Raw genomic sequence first — 25018 nt, 5'->3', positions numbered from 1 at the left:
TTATATAGAAATTTTTGTCAAAATTTTATTTCTATAGAAAATGTTGTCAAGATTTTATTTCTCTAGAAAATTTTGTCAAAATGTTATTTCTGTAGACAATTTTGTCAAAATTTTATTTCTATAGCAAATTTTCGGAAAATGTTATTTCAATAGAAAAATTAACTAAAAATTTTATTATATAAAAATTTATTATTTATTTCTATAGAAAATTTTATTTTATTTCTTTAGAAAATTTTCTCAAACTTTTTTTCTAGAAAAATTTTTCAAAAAAAAAAATTTATAGAAAATTTTTTCAAAATTTTATTTCTATAGAAAATTTTGTCACAATTTTATTTCCATACGAAATTTTGTCAAAATATTATTTCTTTAGAAAATTTGCTCAAAATTTTATTTCTATAGAAAATTTCCTAAAAAATGTTCTCAAAATTTTATTTCTATAGAAAATTTTCTCAAACTTTCTTCTATAGAATTTTTTTTAATTTTTTTAAAGAAAAGTTTCTCACAATTTTATTTCTATAGAAAATTTTGTCAACATTTTTTTTCCATACGAAATTTTGTTAAAATTTTATTTCTATAGCAAATTTTCGAAAAATGTTATTTCAATAGAAAGATTAACTAAAAATTTTATTTCTATAGAAGATTTTCTCAAAATTTTATTTCTATAGAAATCTCAAACTTTTTTTCTATAGAAGAATTTTTCAAAAAAAAAATTTTTTATAAAAAATTTTTCCAAAATTTTATATCTGTAGAAAATTTAGTCAAAATTTTATATCTGTAGAAAATTTAGTCAAAATTTTATATCTGTAGAAAATTTAGTCAAAATTTTATTTCCATACGAAATTTTGTTAAAATGTTAGAAAATTTGCTCAAAATTTTATATCTATAGAAAATTATTGTTTCTTTGAAAAATTTTCTCAAAATTTTATTTCTATAGAAAATTTTGTCAAAATGTTATTTCTACAGAAAATTTCCTAAAAAATGTTCTCAAAATTTTATTTCTATAGAAAATTTTCTCAAACTTGTTTCTACAGAATTTTTTTTTTTTTTCAAAATTTTTTTTTAAGAAAATTTTGTCAAAATTTTGTTTCTATAGAAAATTTTCTCAAAATTTTATTTCTATAGAAAATTGTGTCAAAATGTTATTTCTATAGAAAATTTCCTAAAAAATGTTCTCAAAGTTTTATTTCTATAGAAAATTTTCTCAAACTTTTTTCTATAGATTTTTTTTTCAAAAATTTTTTTAAAGAAAATTTTCTCACAATTTCTATAGAAAATTTTGTCAAAATTTTTTCCATACGAAATTTTGTCAAAATTTTATTTTTATAGAAAATTTTGTCGAAATGTTATTATATATAGAAAATTTCCTAAAAAATTTTCTCAAAATTTTATTTTTATAGAAAATTTTCTCAAACTTTTTTCTATAGATTTTTTCCAAATTTTGTTTTAAAGAACATTTTCTCACAATTTTATTTCTTTAGAAAATGTTGTCAAAATTTTATTTCCATAAGAAATTTTGTCAAAATGTTAGAAAATTTGCTCAAAATTTCTATAGAAAACTATTTTTTCCATAAGAAATTTTGTCAAAATTTTATTTCTATAGAAAATGTTCTCAAAATTTAATTTCTATTTAATTTTCTCAAAATGTTATTTCTATAGAAATTTTCTTAAAAATTTATTCCTATAGAAAATTTTCTCAAAATTTTATTTCTATAGAAATTTTTGTCAAAATATTATTTCTATAGAAAATTTTGTCAAAATTTTATTTCGCTAGAAAATTTTCTCAAAACGTTATTTCTGTAGACAATTTTGTAAAAATTTTATTTTTATAGCAAATTTTCGAAAAATATTACTTCAACAGAAAAATTAACTAAAAATTTTATTTCTATAGCAAATTGCTCAAAATTTTATTTCTATAGAAATCTCAAACTTTTTTTCTATAGAAACATTTTTCAAAAAAAATCTTTTTATAGAAATTTTTTTCAAAATTTTATTTCTATAGAAAATTTTGTCAAAATTTTATTTCCATACGAAATTTTGTCGAAATGTTAGAAAATTTGCTCAAAATTTCTATAGAAAATTATTGTTTCTGTGAAAAATTTTATTTCTATAGAAATTTTTCTCAATATTTTATTTCTATAGAAAATTTTGTCAAAATGTTATTTCTATAGAAAATTTCCTAAAAAATTTTCTCAAAGTTTTATTTCTATAGAAAATTTTCTGAAACTGTTTTCTATAGATTTTTTTCCAAAATTATTTTTAAAGAAAATTTTCTCACAATTTTATTTCTATAGAAAATTTTGTCAAAATTTTTTTCCATACGAAATTTTGTTGAAATATTATTGTTTTTTTATATAGAAACTTTTGTCAAAATTTTATTTTTATAGAAAATTTTGTCAAAATCTTATTTCTATAGAAAATTTCCTAAACAATTTTCTCAAAATTTTATTTCTATAGATAATTTTCTCAAACGTTTTTCTATAGATTTTTTTAAGGAAATTTTTCCACAATTTTATTTCGTTGTTAGAAAATTTGCCCAAAATTTTATTTCTATAGAAAATTATTATTTCCATAAGAAATTTTGTCAAAATGTTATTTCTTTAGAAAATTTTGTCAAAAATTTTTTCTATAGAAATTTTTCTCAAAATTTTATTTCTATAGAAAATGTTCTCAAAATTTAATTTCTATAGAAATTTTTTTCAAAATTTAGAAAATTTTCTCAAATATTTATTTCTATAAAAATTTTTCTCAAAATTTCATTTCTATAGAAAATGTTCTCAAAATTTAATTTCTATAGAAAATTTTTTCAAAATTTTATTTCTATAGAAAAATTTGTCAAAATTTTATTTCTATAGAAAATTTTCCCAAATTTTTTATATAGATTTTTTTTTTCGAATTTTTTTTTCCATAGAATTTTTTTCGAAATTTTATTTCTATAGAAAATTTTCTCAAAATTTGATTTCTACCAAAAATTTTCTCAACATTTTATCACTACAGAAAATTTTCTCTAGTCGTTTTTACTATAGAAAATGTTATCATTGTTTTATTTCCATAGAAAATGTTGTAAAAATTTTATTTCCATACGAAATTTTGTCAAAATGTTATTTCTATAGAAAATTTGGTCAAAATTTTATTTCTATAGCTAATTTTCTCAAAATGTTATTTCTATAGAAAAATTTCCTAAAAATTTTATTTCTATAAAAATTTTTTTCAAAATTTTATTTCTATAGAAAATTTTCTCAAAATTTTATTTCTATAGAAAAATTTTTCAAAATTTCTTTTTATAGAAAATTTTTTCAAATTTTTATTTCTATAGAAAAATTTTGTTAAAATTTTTTCAAATTTGTATTTCTATAGAAAATGTTGTCAAAATTTTATTTCCATACGAAATTTTGTCAAAATGTTATTTCTTTAGAAAATTTCCTAAAAATTTTATTTCTATAGAAAATTATTATTTCCATAGCAAATTTTCTCAAAATTTTATTTCTGTAGACAAATTTGTCAAAATTTTATTTCTATAGCAAATTTTCCCAAAATGTTATTTCTATAGAAAAATTTCCCAAAAATTTTATTTCTATAGCAAGATTTCTCAAAATGTTATTTCTATAGAAAAATTCCCTAAAAATTTTATTTCTATAGAAAAATTTCTCAAAATTTTATTTCTATAGAAAATTTTCTCAAAATTTTATTTCTATAGAAAATTTTCTCAAAATTTAATTTCTATAGACAATTTTCTCAACTTTTTTTCTATAGAATTTTCAAAAAAAAAAAATTATAGACATTTTTCTCAAAAAAACATTATAGAAAATTTTCTCAAAATTTTATTACTGTAGAAAATTTTCTCAAAATTTTATTTCTATAGAAAATTTTCTCAAATTTTTTCTATAGAAATTTTTTTTTTTCGAAATTTTATTTCTATAGAAAAGTTCCTCAAAATTGTATTTCTATCGAAAATTTTCTCAAAATTTTATCACTATAGAAAATTTTCTCAAGTCTTTATTACTATAGAAAATGTTCTCATTTTTTTATTTCTATAGAAAATTGTCTTAAAATTTCTCAAAACCGTGCTCAAATGCCTTCCTTTCTATTGAAGAACTAACGGAATTCATTCCTATTACCGCATTTTACAAGTGAAAAAATCTGAATGGACTTACCCTTTCTTCTTCACGTATCATCTCAGCTATTTCCGGTTTAATTTCCATATCTTCATGATGGGCCGACGTTGATCCTGCTGGGTTGGCGGCGGTTGTGGCCCCTGCTGCCGCCGCTGCCAAGGAGGCACCCAAAGCACTTGCCATGGCATGTGAATGGGCTGCCTGCAATTGCTGGTGTTGAGTGGCTAATTGATGAGCTGCTGCCGCTGCATGGTGATGCGGATGATGGGGATTGGCAAGCGCTGCTGCAGCCACAGCTGCCGCTGGATGCATGGATATTTGCGGTGGTATTGCTGTTGGTCCTAGCGATGATGAATTACTGGGAGGTGAAGGCAATGCTGATGACGGGTTATTTGGACCACTGCTACTGGCTCTTCCCTGTGAAGGGGTTCTCAGAGGTGGGGAACCACTGCGTTCTTGCGAACGATATGGTAAGGCTACAACATTTGTGGAAGATGCCGAATTGGCTACTCCCGAGGATCCGGAAGTTGTGGTTAATGATGTGGCGGATGGTGAGTGAACTGCTCCAGTGGCTGTATTGTTACTGCTTTGGTCACCCACCGAAGACTGGCTCATCGTATTGGGATTCGGCGATGCAAATGGATTACGGACTATGGTCGAAGCTGTCATGGACACTGGATTTGATGAGGGAGTCGTCGATTCCTTTTCCCTAGCCTGGGGCGACACACTGTGAGTCACTATAGGTGTAGCCACTAAACGTTCTTCTTCCAAAAATGTGCCATCATGGGATCGTTTACGCATTCTCTGGTCAGCCAAATTCATATTCAGGGGAGCAGTTAATTTTTGCGATACCTGGATCCTTGGCCTCTTGGCACTTTGCCCAGCTTCCTCGGGATCCTCCTCCATGGTATTCACTAAACCCTCTTCTTCATCTTCCATTTCATCATCATCAAAGGCCATAGGACGACCAGGCAAAAATGAGGAGGTATCCATTCCCGCTCTCGATCCACTCGTACTACTGACCTCTGCTAGACCTCGTATCTTCAACATTTCCGCCACTTTAAGCAGGGGATTAATTTGATCCTGGCTGACATTTATCTCACCCTTATACATGAACTCCATTAAGGCCTTCAATTCTTGCCATCGGACATCTCGCATTATCACTATGGGATGTTGGCAAGGATTGTCATAGAACAAGGCTTGGAAATAGGGTGAGCAGGCAGATAGAATCATTTTGTGGGCCTTAATCGATTGACCCTCACATGCCAAGGTGACATCGACAAACGATTCATTTTGTAGCAGTTCATCGAAGACATTGGTCAGATTACTTTGATAGTTATTCCAACGTAAGCAAAACTGTTGATTATTCCTGGCAGCCGCATCCGGGGCTGGTACGTTGGGCAATCCTTTGGTGGCCAATGTCTTGGGTGTCATATTTGGTATGATGTGCGAAGGTAGGGTTATGTTAGTAGCTGAACCACCTGTGGGTAAAGGAAATTTACTCGAATCCAAAGATTTCATGGCAGCAAATCCAAAAAGGTCCGTTAAATGTGTAGAATTCAAGTGATTTGGAGAGGCTGGCAGAGATCGGGATTTATTGAGAGTTACTGCAGCATCCAATTGCATTTCGGGATCATCCAATGCTGTTGTGAAGCCCACCACTTCACTTGATGTCAAAGGTCTGGGAGGTGGTGATATATCACCAGCACTGGCCAATGGCTTTGATCCACCACCATTTGCACTACTTTGCATTTCCAAATTCTCTATCAATTGGGGTGTTGTGGGTTTTTGGCCCTTCTCCAGAGGCATCTTAATTTCCGCTGCTTCTTCAACTACTTCACCACTACCAGGATTCTCCGTTTGCAAAGGGTTCAATAAAGAATCTGCCCCTTCCACACAATCTTGTTCACCCAGCCTACGTGTACTAGGAATATTATCATGTGACGGATCCGGAATTTTCTCTTCGGGAGGCACTTCCATTTGGCCAGCCTCAATTTTTAGAGTAAAATCGAGAATATCTTTTGTCAAATCCATGTTTTGTCTATAATCTGGTGCAATTCTATTCACCAAGGGGCATTTTAAGGCGAAGGGATAGGGCAAGAGAAGCTCCAAATTGATATTGAGCAATAGATGGCGTTTGGATAAATTATGCCGGCTTTGAGATTAATCTGCAATGGAAACAAAAGGGATTTTTAATTAGCATGATTTCGAATACAATGAGAATTAAAGGTGAAATCAATTATGGTCTGTCTTAAAAAAATAGTTTCTTTTTAACTATGGACAAGGACAATGGAATTGACCTCAGATGACGCACAAGTCCCAATTCCGGATCGTAATTTTGTGAAGAGTTCAATACCAAACGGTAACTTCGTTATGAGAGCCACCGTGGTGCAATGGCCTTGCATACACAGGGTCGTGGGTTAAAAAACCCTGCGTCGACTAACCACCAAAAAGTTTTTCACCGTTGGATTATCCCACCTCAGTAATGCTGGTGATATTTCAGAGTGTTTCAAAGCTTCGCTGCAATGTGGAACCTTGTTCGGACTCGGTTATAAAAAGGAGGTCCCTTGGCATTGAGCTTAACATGGAAACGGGCAGCACTCAGTGATAAAGGGGAGTCTAAGTGAGCCTGACAGTAAATCGTGGCAGCCCGATTTAACCTAAGTGAGCCTGACAAATCGAGCTGTGCTATATATAAACAGAAGACATATCCGCTATGATAAGACCGACAACAATTCCGACAATTACGCCATGCCATTATAAGTACTAGGGACTTATTAGACTTGCATGGCCTACAATTACCCCACATTTAGCCATGATACAGAAAAGAATGGATTACCATCACTGACAAGAGGACATGGTAACCCCAAAAGACAGTCGAGCAGGTACTTGGGCCTGAAGTGGGACTCAAAACCATCGAACTCCTTGCAACGGCAGAATCTGCAATGACAGTACAACTGAGCAGGCTATTGGCGTCCTCTCCCAAGCGGAAGGAAAGTTCCTCTTCCACACAGAAGGCGAATATTTATGAAGACAGGTAAAAGTATGGTTCCTGAAATTTGGTGAGACAGAAGACTCGGAGTCTCTCTGGCCTGTTTGACAAAATGAGTCTCAGACATGGCTTCATGCACCCTCTTTAGATGTAGCCACTGGGTAGAACGAAACAACGATCTTGGAAATGAGATTGGGTGTGCCTTCCTGGAGAAATGTTACGAATTGGGAGAAACTGAGAGGCTGTAAGGTGTTTTGTTGGACAGCTAGACACATACTCAAAGGAGATGCTCACGTACCACAGAGAGGATGACCTTGCGAAAGGGATGCCAAGGTAGAAATCAAACATTGACAACATTGTAACCCCAAAAAGGCAATCAATCAAGTACTTGAGACTGAGGACGGACTCAACACTAACGTACGCCTTTCAGATTCCTGCCATGATAACGCACAACTGATCAGGCTAATGGCAAACATTGTTGGCCCTCTTCCAGAAGGAGACACGTAAAAGCCTACTGCTGTAAGGAAAAAGCATCAGATCTGAGAGCATCGCGCAGCTTCAAGGGAAGCCACATTCGATAAAAACAGGAATGATCCCAATAGCTTTCCAGGCTATTGAGCGGCAAAACGTATTCGAACCCCAAAAACTAGGCGCGATAAGCTTGATAGTGGTAATCCGATAAGATACCAGGTTAAAAGACAAGAACAATGGAGAAACGAGAAGAAGAAAATCAGGGACACATGCAAATATACTCAATTATGGCTAGACCGAAGACATGGGAAAGTTTCAGAGGGCAGAGACCTTCAAAATAAGATTGGAAGTGTCTACCCTAGAAAGGTATTACCAATGCCGTTACGGGGTGAGAGAAACATCTTCTTCGCAAGAAAATGAGAAATAAAAGATGGAATCTAGACTTACAGGAGATGGTAACGAAGCAAGAAGAGGTCCACCTAGCGATCACGCTTCCGAGGAGGCAATAATGCTGCGAGACAAACGGGGTATAACAGGTTGGCTGATAAGTCCCCGGTCTGACACATAGATGGCGTCGCTAATATTAAATGCATATTATTTTTATATAGTACCAACCTTCAAATGATTCGTGTCAAAATTTGACGTCTGTAAGTCAATTAGTTTGTGAGATAGAGCGTCTTTTGTAAAGCAACTTTTGTTATTGTGAAAAAAAATGGAAAACAAGGAATTTCGTGTTTTGGTACGGTGGAAGCAAAAACTTGGCATGATAAATGAGTTTCCGGACTCTGCCCCAGGGAAATCAACAATAATTGATTGGTATGCAAAATTCAAGCGTGGTGAAAGAAGAGCACTGAGGATGGTGAACGCAGTGGACGCCCGAAAGAGGTGGTTACCGACGAAAACATCAAAAAAATCCACAAAATGATTTTGAATGACCGTAAAATGAAGTTGATCGAGATAGCAGAGGCCTTAAAGATATCAAAGGAACGTGATGGTCATATCATTCATCAATATTTGGATATGCGGAAGCTCTGTGCAAAATGGGTGCCGCGCGAGCTCACATTTGACCAAAAACAAAAACGTGTTGATGATTCTGAGCGGAGTTGGCAGCTGTTAACTCGTAATAAACCCGAGTTTTTCCGTCGATATGTGACAATGGATGAAACATGGCTCCATCACTACACTCCTGAGTCCAATCGACAGTCGGCTGAGTGCACAGCGACCGGTGAACCATGGAAAGACTCAAAAGTCCGCTGGCAAAGTAATGGCCTCTGTTTTTTGGGATGCGCATGGAATAATTTTTATCGATTATCTTGAGAAGGGAAAAACCATCAACAGTGACTATTATATGGCGTTATTGGAGCGTTTGAAGGTCGAAATCGCGGCAAAACGGCCCCATATGAAGAAGAAAAAAGTGTTGTTCCACCAAGACAACGCACCGTGCCACAAGTCATTGAGAACGATGGCAAAAATTCATGAATTGGGCTTCGAATTGCTTCCTCACCCACCGTATTCTCCAGATATGGCCCCAGCGACTTTTTCTTGTTCTCAGACCTCAAAAAGATACTCGCAGGGAAAAAATTTGGCTGCAATGAAGAGGTGATCTGAGGCCTATTTTGAGGCAAAACCGAAGGAGTACTACCAAAATGGTATCAAGAAATTGGAAGGTCGTTATAATCGTTGTATCGCTCTTGAAGGGAACTAAAGGGTGATACGGTCAAAATTTGGTCAATATAAACTTGACGTATTTCTTTCAATTTTGCATTAAACAAACCTGAACACCCCTCATTTTGAAGGTGTGTGTGTAGAATGTTGCTCCTATTTTGATTTTGGAATTCACTCTTCAGTTGTCAAAATGCTATCCAAGCAAGAAGAGCAGCGTATCAAAATTTTGCTCGCGCATCGCGAAAATCCGAGCTACTCGCACGCAAAGCTGGCAAAATCGCTAAAAGTTGCCAAATCAACCGTTACAAATGTAATTAAAGTGTTTGGGGAACGTCTGTCGACAGCCAGGAAGTCTGGATCGGGGGAAAATCGAAAATCGGAAGCCGCTGAGACGACAAAGAGAGTTGCCGGTATTTTCAAGCGAAACCCTAACCTCTCTCTCCGAGATGCCGCAAATAAGCTGGGTGTATCGTCTACAACCATGCATCGAGCCAAAAAACGAGCCGGACTATCGACTTACAAGAAGGGAGTGACTCCAAATCGCGATGATAAACAAAATACGACGGCCAAAGCGCGATCTCGGAGGCTGTACACGACGATGCTGACGAAGTTTGACTGCGTGGTAATGGACGATGAAATCTACGTCAAAGCCGACTACAAGCAGCTTCCGGGACAGGAGTTTTATACGGCAAAAGGAAGGGGAAAGGTAGCGGATATTTTCAAGCACATAAAACTGTCAAAGTTCGCAAAGAAATATCTGGTTTGGCAAGCCATCTTTACCTGTGGCTTAAAAAGCAGCATTTTCATAGCTTCCGGGACTGTCAACCAAGAAATTTACGTGAATGAGTGTTTGAATAAACGTCTGCTGCCTTTCCTGAAGAAACACGGTTGTTCCGTACTGTTTTGGCCGGATTTGGCATCTTGCCATTACGGTAAAAAGGCCATGGAGTGGTACGCCGCCAACAACGTGCAGTTGGTTCCCAAGGACAAGAACCCTTCCAACACGCCAGAGCTCCGCCCAATTGAGAAATACTGGGCTATTGTCAAGCGGAACCTAAAGAAGACCAAAAAAAAAAACTGCTAAGGACGAGCAGCAGTTCAAGGCAAATTGGCTTTCTGCGGCGAAGAAGGTGGACAAGGTGGCTGTACAAAATCTGATGGCAGTACCAAGCGTGAGGCCCGGCAATTCTGATTTGGAAAAGCGAAAGCCTAACTGAATATTTTTCCTGAATTTTATACTAATTGAACTTGAAAAAGAAATTTAATTTGATTTTTTAAATAAACGATTTCACCGATTTACACGCGTTTTCCCTTGACCAAATTTTGACCGTATCATCCTTCATGTTGAATAATAAAAACGAATTTTGACAAAAAAAATGTGTTTTGCTTTGTTCGACCGGGACTTATCAGCCAACATGTTATATCACAGCAGTACTTTCTTAAGATGTGCTCGCTGCGAAATACGAACGAAAACAATTTATTGGGCATTTTCTTCGCAAGAATAAAGGTTGACATGAGAAATAAAAGCTGAACTCTTGCTTCAGACATTCAGAAGATGATCACGAAGAGGCCCACCTTAAAGTAGTGTGAAAGCGATTCCGAGGTCGACATTAAACATTGACGAAAAGCAAAATCGAGAGAGCTTGAAAAAGAGATTGAGAGTGTCTTCCTGAGAAATTAGAAAGCAAGATGTTAGGAAGTGAAATAAATTGGGGAAGGGGCTGGAGTCTAGAGGTAGACTTACAGGAGATGGTAACGAACCACATAAGAGACCACCTCGAAGTAATTCGAACAATCTGCAAAAACGAGAAAGCTTGAAAAAGAGATTGAGAGTGTCTTCCCGAGAAATTAGAAAGCAAGATGTTAGGAAGTGAAATAAATTGGGGGAGAAGCTGGAGTCTAGAGGTAGATTTGCAGAAGATGGTAGCGAACCACATAAGAGCCCACCTCGAAGTAATTCGAACAATCTGCAAAAACGAGAGAGAACGAGAAATTGAGAGTGTCTTCCCGAGATATTAGAACGCAAGATGTTAGGAAGTGAAATAAATTGGGGGAGAAGCTGGAGTCTAGAGCTAGATTTGCAGAAGATGGTAGCGAAGCATGTAAGAGCCCATATCGAAGTAATTCGAACCAGTACCTTCTTTAAATGTATCCACTGGGAAGAATGGAGGAGATACCTTGAAAATAAGATTAACGGCTTCTCCTTGAGAAAGATATATGGGGAAGCAAGAGAAACTGAGAGTTTGCAAGCCGATTTGTTGAACATATTCGACAAGGTTGACTTGTGAATTAAAAGTTGCAGTCTACACGCTAAATCACAGGAAATTACTACGGGTAGGCTCACCTAAAAGTAGGGCGAGAGCGATATCGAAGTGGAAATCATAACCCGAGAAAAGTGGAAAGAGTTTGAAGTCGATATCGCCAATTGTGATGATATCCGGCATATGTCCGGTGGAGGCCATGTCTGGTCCATAGAGCAGTATCCCATCATCATGCGGAAGGAAAAGTATCATACTTTAATTTTCAAATTTTCATAAATTTCATATAAAATTTATCTATTGTAATTATTTCCTCTCCGAGTACAGTCGTCACATTAAGACAAAACTTTTTATATTTCAATTTCAACTCTTTCTACCCCCCCCCCAGAGAATATCTATCCTTTCTTGAAATCTAAAGAACAAAACTGATGGTCTGGGATTTTTTTCTTTGTTGTCGCAACAAAATGTTTTATGACAGCTTATTTTTATTTAGTTTTATTTATTTTAAATAATTAATAATACCACCACCAAATCCTTGTTCATCACCACCACCACCATGACCATCATCACTGCGTTGAGATATTGGGCTTTTGTTCTCTTATCAACTCATTTTAAATGTTCGTACTTTGGATTATTATGAAATGTAAATGAGCCAATCGGCCGACGCTTTTCAAAAAGGATAACAGTTGCAGCACAGACAAAAGCGCTGACTGTTTGCCCAAACTGACTGAGTGACTGATTAAATGAATGATTGCCCGTTTGTCCGTCTGTCCCAGCGTCCATTTGTTCTCGTATTCCGTGTTCCCTTGGTGGCGGCCTCATCCCATGTTGGCTTGATTGGTTGTCTTTACTCTGCTTGAATATTCGAAGCTCTTTGGTAACTCACTTGCTTTATGCGAGCGTCAATGACTCTGCTCTGCTCTGTCTCATAAATAATAAATTTATGAATACACGCGCGCTTTCAATGAACACGGGATAGGCGGTCGAACAAGCTCAGACACACACACACACACACGCCCTTACATACTATGGCCTTTTACGCGTATGCTTACGCTTAGCGTAAGATATTTATGTATTTTAATAATTTATTTAATTTAATTAAATTTATTTCTTTTTTTATTCGTTTTTCAATGTGCGTTTCAATGGTGTGCCCATAAGAGAAGAGAAATCAAACAGAACCCATCCAGTGGGTTAAAGGAGTGTGCACGAATGGGAACAAGAAGAAGGCCTAGCGATTTATCCACAGACGGATAAGAAAAGCTAGGGCAGGTAGAATTCTACCAAAAATGGTAGATTTTTTACTGTTTGGTAGAATTTCCGGTGATTTGGTAGATTTTGCAAAATATCCCTCGCCAACAAAAAGGTACTTGGCAATTTTTTTAATATCTTTATTTTCCTAGAGAAATAAAATGTTGGCAAAATTTTCTATGGAAATCAAATGTTGACAAAATGTTCTATAGAAATAAAATTTTGACAAAATTGTCCATAGAAATAAAATAAAATTTATACAAAATTTTGTATAGAAATAAAATTTTAACAAAATTTTCTATAATAGTAATACTATGACAAAATTTTCTATAGAAATAAAATTTTGACAAAATTTTCTATAGAGATAAAATTTTGACAAAATTTTCTATTCAAATAAAATTTTGACAAATTTTCTATAGAAATAAAATTTTGACAAAATTTTCTATAGAAATAAAATTTTGACAAAATTTTTTATAGAAATAAAATGTTGACAAAATTTTCTATAGAAATAACATTTTACAAAAATTTTCTATAGAACTAAAATTTTACAAAAATTTTCTATAGAAATAAAAATTGGATAAAATTTTCTATAAAAATAAAATGTCGACCAAATTTTCCTACAAATAAAATATTGAAGAAATTTTCTTAGAAATAAAATTTTGACAAAATGTTCTGTAGAAATAAAATGTTTACCTAATTTTCTATTGAAATAGAGTTTTGACAAAATTTTCTATAGAAATAAAATTTTGACAAAATTTTCTATAGAAATAAAATTTTGACAAAATTTTCTACAGAAATAAAATTTTGACAAAATTTTCTATAGAAATAAAATTTTGACAAAATTTTCTATAGAAATAAAATTTTAACAAAATTTACTATAGAAATAAAATTTTGACAAAATCTTCTGTACAAATAAAATTTTGACAAAATTTTCTATAGAAATAAAATTTTGACAAAATTTTCTATAGAAATAAAATTTTGACAAAATTTTCTATAGAAAAAAATTTTGACAAAATTTTCTATAAAAATAACATTTTGACAAAATTTCCTGTGCAATTAAAATTTTGACAAAATTTTCTATAGAAATAAAATTTTAACAAAATTTCCTGTACAAATAAAATTTTGACAAAATTTTTTATAGAAATAAAATTTTGACAAAATTTACTATAGAAATAAAATTTTGACAAAATCTTCTGTACAAATAAAATTTTGAATCTGTAGAAATAAAATTTTGAGAAAATTTTCTATAGAAATAAAATAAAATTTAAACAAAATTTTGTAAAGAACTAAAAGAAATTTTTACAAAATTTTCTATAGAAATAAAATTTTGACAGAATTTTCTATAGAAATAAAATTTTGACAACATTTTCTATAGAAATAAAATTTTGACAAAATTTCCTGTACAAATAAAATCTTTACAAAATTTTCTATAGAAATAAAATTTTGACAAAATTTTCTATAGCAATAAAATTTTGACAAAACTTTCTATAGAAATAAAATGTTGACAAAATTTTCTATAGAAATAAAATTTTGACAACATTTCCTGTACAAATAAAATTTTGACAAAATTTTCTATAGAAATAAAATTTTGACAAAATTATCTATAGAAATAAAATAAAATTTATACAAAATTTTGTATAGAAATAAAATTTTAACAAAATATTCTATAATAGTAAAATGTTGACAAAATTTTCTATAGAAATAAAATTTTACAAAAATTTTCTATAGAAATAAAATTTTGACAACATTTTCTATAAAAATAAAATTTCGACAAAATTCTCCTACAAATAAAATATTAAAGAAATTTTCTTAGAAATAAAAGTTTGACAACATTTTCTGTAAAAATAAAATTTTTACCTAATTTTCTATTGAAATAGAGTTTTGACAAAATTTTCTGTATAAATAAAATTTTGACAAAATTTTCTATAGAAATAAAATTTTGACACAATTATCTATAGAAATAAAATTTTGACAAAATTTCCTGTGCAAAATTTCCTGTACAAAAAAAAATTTTGGCAAAATTTTCTACAGAAATTAAATTGTGACAAAATTTTCTATAGAAATAAAATTATGACAAAATTTTCTATAGCAAAAAAATTTTGACAAAATTTCCTGTACAAATAAAATTTTGACAAAATTTCCTATAATTTCTGTAGAAAAAAAAACAAAATTTTCTATAGAAATAAAATTTGGCAAAATTTCCTGTACAAATAAAATTTTGACAAAATTTTCTGTAGAAATAAAATTTTGACAAAATTTCCTGTACAAATAAAATCTTGACAAAATTTTCTATAGAAATAAAATTTTGACAAAATTTTCTACAGAAATAAAATTTTGACAAAATTTTCTATAGAAATAAAATAAAATTTATAAAAAATTTTGTATAAAAATAAAATTTTAACAAAATTTTCTATAATAGTAAAATGTTGACAAAATTTTCTATAGAAATAAAAATTGGACAAAATTTTCAATAGATATAAAATTTTGACAACATTTTCTATAAAAATAAAATTTCGACAAAATTTTCCTACAAATAAAATATTGAAGATTTTTTTTAGAAATAAAAGTTTGACAATATTCTCTGTAAAAATAAAATGTTTACCTAATTTTCTATTGAAATAACATTTTGACAAAATTTTCTATAGAAATAAAATTTTGACAAAATTTTCTATAGAAATAAAATTTTGAAAAAATTATCTATAGAAATAAAATTTTGAAAAAATTATCTATAGAAATAAAATGTTGACACAATTATCTATAGAAATAAAATTTTGAAAAAATTATCTATAGAAATAAAATTTTGACAAAATTTTCTATAGAAATAAAATTTTCACAAAATTTTCTATAGAAATAAAGTTTTGATAACAATTTTTATAGAAATAAAATTTTATAGAAATAAAATTTTGCAAAATTATCTATAGAAATAAAATTTTGACAACATTTTCTATAGAAATAAAATTGTAACAAAATTTGCTACAGAAATAAAATTTTGAAAAAATTATCTATAGAAATAAAATGTTGACACAATTATCTATAGAAATAAAATTTTGAAAAAATTATCTATAGAAATAAAATTTTGACAAAATTTTCTATAGAAATAAAATTTTCACAAAATTTTCTATAGAAATAAAGTTTTGATAACAATTTTTATAGAAATAAAATTTTGTCAAAATTTTATTTCTATAGAATCTTTTTTCTATAGAAATAAAATTTTATAGAAATAAAATTTTATAGAAATAAAAGTTTGCAAAATTATCTATAGAAATAAAATTTTGACAACATTTTCTATAGAAATAAAATTGTAACAAAATTTGCTACAGAAATAAAATTTTGACACAATTTTCTATAGAAACAAAGTTTTGACAATATTTTCTATAAAAATGAAATTTTGACAAAATTTTCTATAGAAATAAAATGTTGGCAAAATTTTCTATGGAAATAAAATGTTGAAAAAATTTTCTATAGAAATAAAGTTTTGCCAAAACTTTCTATAGAAATAAAATTTGTAAAAAATTTTCTATACAAATAATATTTTGACAAAATTTTGTATAGAAATAAAATTTTGAGAAAATTTTCTATAGAAATAAAATTTTGACAAAATTGTCTATAGAAATAAAATTTTGACAAAACTGTCTATAGAAATAAAATTTTGACAAAATCTTTCTATAGAATAAAATATTGACAAATTTTTTATAGCAATAAAATGTTGACAAAATTTTCTATAGAAGACTTCCAAATTTTTTTGCTGGGAAGTGGGGGTTTGACCCCCCAATAACATTTCCCGATTGCTGAATCTTTTTTCCTTACAAATTTTCTATAGAAATACAATTTTGACAAATTTTTCTATAGAAATAAAATTTTTCGTTTTGTTTTGCTATTGTTAGTTTGTACTTCAATCATATTTATTGTTTTGATCTCAGCTTAAAAACTAAAGTACAAGAGTAGCTTAACCAACAGAGGAAAAGAATGTTTGTCATATTTATTTGGACCAAGCCCTATAGACTGGAAGATGGTTGGATGGACGCACGTTTCGGAATTACCACATTCCTCATCAGCATCCTCTACTTGCAGCAAAACTATCAACCAATTATCAGAACAAATTCTGGTAGTTCACCAAACACAAAGTGAACCACACTTGAACCTTCCGAAAAAATGTTTATGCTACTCTTGTAGTTTAGTCAATGCAATGGTTTTTAAGCTGAGATCAAAACAACAAATATGAAATAAAATTTTGATAAAATTTTCTATAGAAATAAAATTTTGACAAAATTATCTATAGAATAAAATTTTGACAAATTTTCTATTGAAATAAAATATTGACAAAATTTTCTATAGCAATAAAATGTTGAAAAAATTTTCTATAGAAGAACTTCCAAATTTTGTTTTGCTGGGAAGTGGGTGGGTCAAACCCCAATAATATTTCCCAATTGATGAATTTAAATTTTTTTTCCTTACAATGTCAAGGCCTTTCACCATCTAGCACTTCTGGTCACTAACAACAACAGCTCAAAAAGCCAACAGCACTTTGATATCGACACATTCTCTTGAACCACAAAATAAAGGCAAAAGAATCAAGAACAGAACAACAACAAAGACAGCAACAAAAATATGGAGCGTGTGGCATGCTTCATTTACGTGCTATAGCTGCTTGGCAGAACTGTGGTTTCCCAGTGAACATTATGCCAACGCCATCACCAATGCCACCATAGCCATTGTCGCCGTTTGTCGTCAGTCATCAGCCATTGCTTTTGTTGTCTGATTACTTTTGTTGTTGTTGTTGTTTTTCTTGCTATATGACTGTATCTGTGCGTAAGTTTATGTGTGTGTGTGTGTTTGTAATTTCTATATAAAGTTTTCTGAAATATTTATTTTTTTGTTGTTAATGTTTAATGCTGTACGTCATAAATTACACAAGTGTCGACATTTAAGTAGTGCAGCCACATGGAGGCAGCATACAAAAATATATGCTGTCTTGAAATCTTAAAGTCTTCTTATGGTAACTCATGACTGGGTGACTCCAAGGATGAAGAGTGGTGGTGGTGATGGTACTGGTATTCGGGTCTTTCTTACTCTCCATTTGGAGGCTCCTTTACGAGAATTTGTAAGCCACCAAAGTTAAGCAAATAAATACAAAAGAAATTAAAATAACAGGACCAGCATACTTATACTCTTACCCTGCTACCCCATACTCTCTCTCTCTCTCTCTCTGTTTGTATGATATTTGAGAATTATATCTCTTCCCCACGAAATTACAGAGGTGCAGAGAGATGAGCAATGCAGTCAACTTTCTCATAACAATAAAGAGATTTTAAATTGATTAGTAATGGAAATTTCCTCGAAAAAGGCTATTACAATGAAAAATTTGGCGAATTGATGATAACAAAAATAAAATCCACGAACAATTCTATAATTTGCCAGAAATATTTTATAAATTAAATGTTAATGTTTATTCCCTACATAACAACTGCGTAAAGACCCAAAAACACTCACGAAGGAAAATATTGCTTAAATTTATAAAATTTAAACTAAACTGTATCACAAAAGCTGATATCACATAAAGAAGTAAATATTTTTCATATAAATACATAAATTTATAATTAACCTTGCAAAAAAGAAAATTACGTACTATGAAGGAAAAGATTGGAGTTCATAAGTGCACAAACTACTGGCTTTTACTGGTGGTAAAATTTTAAGAAATTCTAAAATATTATTTTACTTAACACACACAAAATTTCATAGTTTTTCAAGGAATCTCTCTCATATTGGAAATAATAGTAATTTCCATGAACTAAAACAGAGTTAAATTGGCTTTAATGGCCGGGAGGGTTCACTTTATTTTGAATGTACACTAACAAAAAAGGGAATCCTATATGGCACTAAAGTACGGTTGCCACTACAGCCAAAAATAATCTACCAAAATTTTGAGAAAATTTTGCCAAAGAACTACCAAACAAACAAAAACTTATTTTGCAAAATTTTATTTCTATAGACAATTTTGTCAAAATTTTATTTCTATAGCAAACTTTTTCAAAATTTTATTTCTATAGACAATTTGGCAAAATATTATTTCTATAGAAAATTTTGTCAAGATTTTATTTCTATAGACAATTTTGTCAAAATTTAATTTCTATAGAAAATTTTGTCAAAATTTTATTTCTATAGAAAATTTGGTCAAAATTTCATTTCTATAGAAAATTTTGTCAAAATTTTTGCCTATAGAAAATTTTGTCAACATTTAATTGATATAGTAAATTTTGGCAAAATTTTATTTCTATAGAAAATTTTGTCAAAATTTTATTTCTGTAGACAATTTGGCAAAAGTTTATTTATATAGAAAAATTTGTCAAAATTTTATTTCTATAGAAAATTTTCTCAAATTTTTTCTATAGAAAAATTTGTCAAAATTTTATTTCTACGGAATATTTCGTCAAAATTTCTATAGAAAATTGTTTACAAATTTTATTTCTATAGAAAGTTTTGGCAAAACTTTATTTCTATAGAATATTTTTTCAACATTTTATTTCCATAGAAAATGTTGGCAACATTTTATTTCTATAGAAAATTTTGTCAAAATTTCATTTCTACAGAAAATATTGTCAAAACTTTGTCAAAAATTTATTTCTATAGCAAATTTTGTTAAGATTTTATTTCTATAGAAAATTTTGTCAACATTCTATTGATATAGAAAATTTTGGCAAAATTTTATTTCTATAGACAATTTGGAAAAATTTAATTTCTATATAGAAACTTTTTTCAAAATTTTATTTCTACAGAAAATTTTCTCAAAATATTATTTCTATAGAAAATTTTCTCAAAATTTTATTTCTATAGAAAATTTTGTCAAAATTTTATTTCTATAGAAAATTTTGCAAAAATTTTATTTCTATAGAAATTTTTTTACAAATCTTATTTCTATAAAAAATTTCCTCAAAATTTTATTTCTATAGAAAATTTTGTCAAAATTTTATTTCTATAGCAAACTTTTTCAAAATTTTATTTCTATAGTTAATTTGGCAAACTTTTTTTCCTATAGAAAATTTTGTCAACATTTTATTGATATAGAAAATTTTGGCAAAATTTTACTTCTATAGACAATTTAGAAAAATTTAATTTCTATAGAAAATTTTGTCAAAATTTTATTTCTATAGAAAATTTTGTCAAATTATTTTTTTCTATAGAAAAATTTGTAAAAATTTTATTTTTATGGAGTATTTCGTCAAAATTTCTATAGAAAATTTTGTCAAAATTTTATTTCTATAGAAAATTTTCTAAAAATTTTATTTCTGTAGAAAATTTTGGCAAAACTTTATTTCTATAGAAAGTTTTGGCAAAACTTTAATTTTATAGAAAATTGTTTCAACATTTTATCTCCATAGAAAATTTTGCCAACATTTTTTTTCTGTAGAAAATTTTGTCAAATTATTTTTCTCTATAGAAAAATTTGTAAAAGTTTTATTTCTATGGAATATTTCGTCAAAATTTCTATAGAAAATATTCTAAAAATTTTATTTCTGTAGAAAATTTTGGCAAAACTTTATTTCTATAGAAAGTTTTGGCAAAACTTTATTTCTATAGAAAATTGTTTCAACATTTTATTTCGATAGAAAATTTTGCCAACATTTTATTTCTGTAGAAAATTTTGTCAAATTATTTTTTTCTATAGAAAAATTTGTACAAGTTTTATTTCTATGGAATATTTCGTCAAAATGTCTATAGAAAATTTTGTCAAAATTTTATTTTTATAGAAAATTTGTCAAAATTTTATTTCTATAGAAAATTTTATCAAAACTTTATTTATACAGAAAATTTTTTCAACATTTTATTTCCATAGAAAATTTTGTCAAAATTTTATTTCTATAGAAAATTTTTTCAAAAATTTATTTCTATAAAAAATTTTGTCCAAATTTTATTTCTATAGATAATTTTGCAAAATTTCTATAAAATTTTCTTTCTATAGAAATAAAATTTTGACCAAATTTTATTTCTATAAAAAATTTTATCAAAACTTTATTTCTATAGAAAATTTTGTGAAAATTTTATTTCTATAAAAAATTTTGTCAAAGTTTTATTTCTATAGAAAATTGTGTCAAAATTTTATTTCGATAGAAATTTTTTTACAAATTTTATTGATATAGAAAATTTTGGCAAAATTTTATTTATATAGACAATTTGGAAAAATTTAATTTCTATAGAAAATTTTACCAAATTTTATTTCTGTAGACTATGTGGCAAAAGTTTATTTCTATAAAAAATTTTATCAAAACTTTATTTCTATAGAATTTTTTTTCAACATTTTATTTCCATAGAAAATTTTGTCATAATTTTATTTCTATAGAAAATTTTGTCAAAATTTTATTTCTATCGAAAATTTTGCAAAATTTTATGTCTATACAATTTTATTTCTATAGAAATAAAATTTTGACAAAATTTTATTTCTATAAAAAATTTTATCAAAACTTTATTTCTATAGAAAGTTTGTCAAAATTTTATTTCTATAGGAAATGTTGTCAAAATTTTATTTCTATAGAAAATTTTCTCAAAATTTTATTTCTATAGAAAGTTTTGGCAAAACTTTATTTCTATAGAAAATTGTTTCAACATTTTATTTCCATAGAAAATTTTGCCAACATTTTATTTCTGTAGAAAATTTTGTCAAAAATTTATTTCTAAAAAAAATTTTGTCGAAATTTTATTTCTATAGAAAATTTTGTCAAAATTTTATTTCTATAGAAAATTTTGTACAAACTTTATTTCTATAAAAAATGTTATCAAAATTTAATTTCTGTAGAAAATTTTGTATAAATTTTATTTATCCACTTATACTAATTTAATATTAATGTGATCAAATTAAAAGACATCTGATATGTTTCTTGTCTCAAGAAAATTATCTTTTCATTCAGTGTCCAAATATATGAGGTTTCACTGTATATACAAAATTTTCTTGAAATTCCATTTACGTCAATCTTAATTAATTAAAATAATCACACGGTTATTTAACGAAACTTATTTAATGAACATATTATTATTATTAGAATTTGAATACGAGCTTACTGGACATGAAAGATTGAGGAATTGATTGATTGAAAAGAATTTAATTATATAATTTATTTTATTTTATTCATATTAAAAACCCCAAATGGAGACTAAGGTTGTTGGCTATTTTTAAACGGGCACTAAAAAATTATAATTGGTTCCAAAGAATTTATCGTTACTCAACGATTGGATATATATATATATATATATATATATATATATATATATATATATATATATATATATATATATATATATATATATATATATATATATATATATATATATATATATATATATATATATATATATATATATATATATATATATATATATATATATATATATATATATATATATTCTTGATCAGGGAGAAATTCTAAGACGATATAAGCATGTCCATCTGTCTGTCTGTTGTAATCATGCTAGAGCCTTCAATAATGGCGCTATCGTCCTAAAATGTGGTACAGATTCGTGTTTTGTTGGCAGGCAGGTCAAGTTCGAAGATGGGCTATATCGGTCCAAGGTTTGATATAGTCCCCATATAAACCGACCTCCCGATTTGGGGTCTTGGGCTTTTAAAACCCGTAGTTTTTATCCAATTTGCCTGAAATTGCAAATCTAGAGGTGTTTTGGGATCATTAAAAAGTGTGCACAAAATTGTGACTATCGGTCCATGTTTTGGTATAGCCCCCATATAGACTGATTTCCAGATTTTGCTTCTTGGGCGTCCAGAAACTGTATTTTTTATCCAATATGCCTGAAATTGAAAATCTAGAGGTATTTTAGACCAAAGATTGGTGTGTCGAAAACGGGGTCTATCGGTCCATGTTTTGGTATAGCCCCCATATAGACCGATCTCCCGATATTAATTCTTGGGCGTCTAGAAACTCTATTTACAACCCGATTTGCTCGAAATTGAAAATCTAGAGGTATTTTAAGACCACAAATAGGTGTGTCGAATATAGGGAGTATCGGTCCATGTTTTCGTACAGCCCCTATATAGACCGATCTCCAGATTTTATTTCTTGGGCTTCTAGAAACTGTATTTAATATCCGATTTACCTGAAATTTGAAATCTAGAGGTATTTCATGACCAGAAATAGGTGTGACGAAAATGGGATGTATCGGTCCATGTTTTGGTATAGCCCCCATATAGACCTATCTCCCAAATTTACTTCATGGACTTACAGAATCCGTAGTTTTTATCCAATTTGCCAGAAATTAGAAATCTAGAGGTATTTTAGGACCATAAAGAGGTGTGTCCAAAATGGTCCGTATCGGTCCAAGTTTTGGTATAGTCCCCTTATAGACTGATAGCCCGATTTTATTTCTTGGGCTTCTAGAATTCGTGGTTTTTACCCAATTTGTCTGAAATTGGAATTCTAGAGGTATTTGAGGAACATTAAGAGGTGTGTCGAAAATTTTGAGTATTGGTCCATGTTTTGATATAGCTCCATATAGACCTACCTCCCGGATTTATTTCTTAGGCTGCTAGAATCTGTAGTTTTTATCCACTTTGCCTGAAATTGTAAATATACTGGTATTTTAGACCCCCGAAATTTTGTATCGCATTTATTTCTACCGGTCCATTATGTAAGACATTGATCGATCGACCGATTTCACTTCTTGAGAGTATAGCAGGAGCACTGATCATACAAATTGCTTGAAACTAATAGTAAAATTTCCAGCTTTTACTCCTCGTTATCATTTAAATAATGGCGGTAAAAATCTACGGATTTAAAATTTCAAATCAAGGCTTTTTTTCCATCATTTACACGATATGTTTATGATTTGGTTCTTATAAATCCAGTATCTGATCTAGTCTTCATAGGTAGAATCTTTAAATTTATCTTCGGAAAGTGTACTGGTTGAATTGATCTACTTGGGAGAGTATCTGTCATTAAACCCCCTTAAATCCTACATATATTATCAAGATACCCGCACCGACAAAGAGTTTTCAAAGGAAACTATTATATTTTATTCATGGTGGTGGGTATTTAAGAGTCGGCCCGGCCGAACTTACTACTGTATATACTTGTTTTTAGCTCGGAATGCATACCAAAATCATTAGTGTAAAGACAAAATCTTTGGAACCGGGCATGTTTGTTTTTCTGTGTAGGGGCGTTTTGAAATTTCTACTCCCCGCCTGATGCAAGAGTTTGGCAAGAGCAATTTATTATTACGTAATAAATTGCTCTTGCCAAACTCTTGCATCAGGCGGGGAGTAGAAATTTCAAAACGCCAACAAATATTTAGGTCCTCTCACCGCCGTCGAAAACTATATTGGCTTCGTTCTTTGGCCCTGAGCAGAGAATGAAGCCGACCCATTTTTGTCGGCGGCGGCTGACGCTAAATTTTTGCCTCCGACGGCGGCGCTTGACGGCTAAGTCGATATAAATTTGTCCATTCGGCTGCGGACAATTATCCATTATAAAATCAATTTGTACTTATTCAAATTGTAATGAGATTAGTTGTACAACCAATATTACAAACAAATTTACTTTTCATTCAAATTTTCTGAGCTAAATTTTTCCAAAATTATTATAGCAGCTTAAAAATGATTGGTTGCGTTCAAAATTTTGGTAAATTTAAGACAATTATATAGAAATTTTTCTGATTTAAACTGATATTTTTGATTGGCAAAATTTGAGTCGAGATGAGTCGACATATTCGGCGGCGGCGTCGACTGGCTAAAAATGGTCGGCGGCGACTGAAATCGGCGGCGCGACTCGGCGGCTTCATTCTCTGGCCCTGAGTTGATTTAACCTCAAATTCTTAATTTTCCAACAAATTACAAATGATTGTTTTTTTTTTTATGGACTAACTAACTATTTGTCAGACTTCCCATGGAGAATATAAAAATTAAACTAAATTTTGTATATTTTATAATCCGCTAAATTTAAAAATTCGCTATATTATTGCTATTTCTAACAAACTTTTCTGTCACTGTAATATCATTTATTTGATTACCATTGGTTGTCTCTAATTCCCGTCGGTAATACCAACGAAGGACATTCGTATAACTTCTCTCATTATCTTGTGTCGAATACAAAATCGTTTTTAAATTTTACGTCAAATTCCTCAAAAACTCCTAAATTGACAACACTTGACCTTCTGGCAAATTTTTCTCCAAACAAAGACTTTCTAATCTTTAGGATAATTCTCACTCCATAAAATGTAAATACAATCAAAGAGAACGCAGAGGGGAGAGATGGTGTAAATATTTTCTTACTTTT

General features: G+C 29.6%; 1 protein-coding gene across 2 annotated transcripts in view; it reads right to left on the bottom strand.

Annotated features, from left to right (window-relative positions):
* Positions 1-25018, bottom strand: part of bab2 (bric a brac 2) — a 174855-nt gene that overhangs the window by 139280 nt on the left and 10557 nt on the right. For both annotated transcript variants that reach the window (XM_075303876.1, XM_075303877.1), the window contains exon 2: positions 4152-6280. In XM_075303876.1, the coding sequence (XP_075159991.1) occupies positions 4152-6146 (1995 nt within the window). In that variant the 5' untranslated portion in view covers positions 6147-6280. The remainder of the gene's footprint in view (positions 1-4151; positions 6281-25018) is intronic.

The sequence above is a fragment of the Haematobia irritans genome, chromosome 4 (genome assembly GCF_050003625.1).
Source record: "Haematobia irritans isolate KBUSLIRL chromosome 4, ASM5000362v1, whole genome shotgun sequence".
Taxonomy (NCBI): Eukaryota; Metazoa; Arthropoda; class Insecta; order Diptera; family Muscidae; genus Haematobia; species Haematobia irritans.
The sequence above is the reverse complement of the archived record's forward strand: the minus strand, read 5'-3'. Positions and strand labels throughout refer to the sequence as shown.